This window comes from Camelina sativa, chromosome 8, assembly GCF_000633955.1.
Source record: "Camelina sativa cultivar DH55 chromosome 8, Cs, whole genome shotgun sequence".
NCBI lineage: Eukaryota > Viridiplantae > Streptophyta > Magnoliopsida > Brassicales > Brassicaceae > Camelina > Camelina sativa.
Window position 1 is genome coordinate 14,493,151 of NC_025692.1, and position 3,524 is coordinate 14,496,674.

The 3,524-nt window shown below is 39.1% G+C and overlaps 1 protein-coding gene across 9 annotated transcripts in view; it reads right to left on the reverse strand.

Annotated features, from left to right (window-relative positions):
- LOC104707167 (mitogen-activated protein kinase kinase kinase 9-like) overlaps nucleotides 1–956 on the reverse strand; it is a 3,581-nt gene extending 2,625 nt beyond the window's left edge. For 2 of the 9 annotated variants that reach the window (XM_019228470.1, XM_019228471.1), the window contains exons 1-2: nucleotides 434–951; nucleotides 193–274 (exon numbers count right to left, since the gene is read on the reverse strand). In XM_019228470.1, the coding sequence (XP_019084015.1) occupies nucleotides 193–274; nucleotides 434–882 (531 nt within the window). In that variant the 5' untranslated portion in view covers nucleotides 883–951. Of the gene's footprint in view, nucleotides 1–16; nucleotides 275–433 lie in introns of all 9 variants that reach the window. The other 7 variants (XM_019228475.1, XM_019228474.1, XM_010423459.2 and 4 more) reach the window with 6 other exon arrangements.

Genomic DNA, 3,524 nt, shown 5'->3' on the forward strand with positions numbered 1-3,524 from the left:
AACCAGTAAGACTTACTCTGAAATGGCTTCGTACACAGAGGCAAATGATCCTCGTCCCAGAAGTTGACCCTTCAGCCAAGACGTCACTAATACCATATCCTCAGGATTGTATAATTTTTCAATCATTTTGGAACGCGTCAATTTACGATGTTTTTCCCGAACGTGTCGACTAGGACCTGCTTCACTCAAAACCAATTTCCGGAAACTGACGCGATCCGGGAACTCCAAAGAGGGCGTCAGAAAGGAGCAAGTGGATTCCGAATCAATGGAGGAACTACAAGAAGACATAATATCACGATGTTGAAGCTGAATAAGTAGTGCAATCTTCCTATAGAAAAAAAAAGTCTATAGTCTGAACTAAAGACTGACATAAACATCCATCAAAAACAAAGAATCTGATGTCAAGTTCAACAGATATTATTAGCATTCATACACAGAGCTAAATGATGCTCGTCCCGGAACTTGACCCTTCAGCCAAGAAGTGATGATAGATCTTCCAGAGGCATAAATCGAAGAAGTAATGGATACCGTACTTGAGGAGTCACCCTTGTCTATAGCGATGGAGCATGTCTCGTGAGCCGTAACCCCCAAGTGGATAAACTTACCTCCCGTCTCTTCCGTTTCCACTTCCTCTTCATCACAGCTATTATCAGAAGAAGAGGAACTCGGCCGCTGAACTGTTTCACTTGGAGCGAAATGCGTAAGGAAATCCCAAGACGATCCTGAAAGATCAATAGGAGGTAATTTTATTGCCGGAGGGGGCTTAAGAACTGGTGGTCCTACCGCTTTAATACCACCATCAACAGCCACAACATCATTAGGGATAAGATACCCTCTCGATTTCACCAAGATTCCATCGGCTAAAGTGTCAGCGACGTCCATTGTGGTCTGCAGACGACGTCAACTAGAGAGAGAATAAATATAGAAGTGGAAATTTCCAAGCAATGTGCAGTGACACTGACACTGCGTAAAAAGGACGAAACAAACAAAAGAAGTTGACGACGACTTGTGAAATTTTTATTTTTTAATTTTTCCTGTTTATGTTAAAAAAAAAAAAAAAAAAAAAGTCATCTATTTATTTTAGTAATTCTAATTTAAAAGTCACGCAATTCTCGTGAATAAAATTAAAATCTGATTATCTTATGTAATTTTCTTATGAAATAATCTAAAGTTAAATTGTATTGCAAGATTGAGAGTGTGAAAATTTAATCCTGTTTTCAAAAACTCAACATATGAAATCTAAGATCAATATACAAGATTTTGCTTAGCATATATTTTTATATCCTCCTATTTATGTGGACCTATCTAGTACAATAAAAATCATAGGCTAAAATACAAAGAAATTTAAAACATAAACTAAAAAAAAAAAAAAAAAGACTTTTAACGCGCCAATATTGCAAGAAACAATGAAAGTGGCTTTGACCAAAATCAAAGGAAAATGTTTTGACCCATACTGTTAAACCGAACCATCAAACTCATACCGGATCGAACCATCAAATCCAAACCGGACATTCTTCTCCAAGTTTCATATCTCTTGCACATCACGTATCGTATCTCATGTGAATATTTTGTATATCTTTAGTCGATTTTCTTTCTTGTAAGGCATAGCCTATATATTGTAAACTTCACAAGGTCAATGAGGAAGGAAAATTCTCCATAGACTTTCACTTTTGTTCATGGTATCAGAGCCAAACAAGAATGTCTGAAGAATCAAAGAAAGGCGTGATGACAACGACAAGTGGAGAGACGACGGAGAAATCAAGTGAACGACAATCCCGGTGGTGTGATTGCTCAAGTTCAATTCGATGGTGACAATTATGATGAATGGGCGCAAGCCGTGAGAACGGCACTACGTGTGAAGAAAAAATATGGTTTTGTCGATGGAAGTGTCACAAAATCAGATGAGAATGATGCAGACTATGAAGATTGGGTTTCTGCAAACTCCATGGTGGCGTTGTGGATTCTCAATACGGTTGGTGCAAAAGTAAGGAGAACTTTGGCAAACAAAAAAGATCCCCAGGAGCTTTGGAAAGAAATCAAGGACCGATTCTCAGAAGGAAACGGACCGAGAATCCAAGAAATCAAAGCTGAATTGGTGTGTCTCAGACAAGGAGGTGCGAGTGTGATTGACTACTTCGGAAGATTGACGAAGTTGTGGGATGATCTGACAAATTATGAGAGACTTGTGGTTTGCAAGTGTGGTAAATGCACATGTAATCTCGCGGTAGAACTTGAAAAGAAAAAAAGACGAAGACAAAATTCATCAGTTTCTTTTGGGACCAAATGAAGAGGTGTACGGAGCTGTTCGAGCTTCAATCATCAGCACAGATCCTTTGCCTTCGATAAATCAAGTGTACTCGAAGGTAAAATCGGTGGAAAGAATTAATACAGTGATGAGAGGAAGAGAGCATCAAAACAATAAAGCTGCTTTTAATGTACGAACCAAAGGTGTTGAAAGAGATAACTTCAACATGAGAAATGGAGGTCTTGCAAGGGAAGACAAAAACAAGCTTTGTACGGTGTGCAAGAAAACTGGCCATGGAGCAAACACTTGTTTTCAGGTCATAGGTTATCCCGAGTGGTGGGGAGAACAAACTCGCCAAACTGCAAGAGGTGGTGGCAGAGGAACTGGCAGAGGCCATGGTGTTGCTAGAGCACATGCAGTTCAAGTTACTGCAGGAGGAGAAAGCAGTACAGAGGCTGAAAAGAGTGGATACACAGGACTTACCAATGAGCAGTGGCACAACCTGATGCTTTTGCTGGAGAGACAAAAGCAGAGCACCATGTGACCTCGTTTAACTGGCAAGGGTTGATTATTTGGAATGGGTACTCGATACGGGTGCTAGTTATCATATGACTGGTTACAAAAATAATTTGAGTGATCTGAAATATATGATGCCATGCTCAGTTGGTTTACCAAATGGTAATAACACCCTTTCAAGAGAGAAAGGAAGTGTGATTTTTGATGCTGATTTTACTCTTAAGAATGTGTTGTTTGTACCATACTTGAGGTGCAACTTAATATCAGTATCTCAGCTAATTGCAGACTTGGATTTTGTGATGCAAATAGCTAACAAAGGATGTGTGATTCAGGGCCGTATAACGAGGAACCTGATTGGAGCTGAAGATGTATGGCATCGAAGGCTAGGACATCCATCAAATACTGTTTTTGATTTGCTTCCTTCTATCCCTAATAGAGTTAATGATTTTTCGACTTGTCAAGTCTGTCTACAATCAAAACAATGTCGAAAAGTTTTTTCCTTGAGTGAAAATAAAAGTTCAGAAATTTTTGAGCTGATTCATGTTGATCTGTGGGGGCCTTATCGAAAACCAAGTCTTTGCAATTCATATTATTTCTTGACTGTCGTGGATGATTTTTCAAGAGGGTTGTGGGTATTTCTACTTCACGACAAGGCTCAAGTTGGAAATACTATGAAGAATTTTATGGCAATGGTTTTACGACAATTTGAGAAGAAGATTAAGATTGTCCGAAGTGATAACGGAACTGAATTCACCTGTCTCAA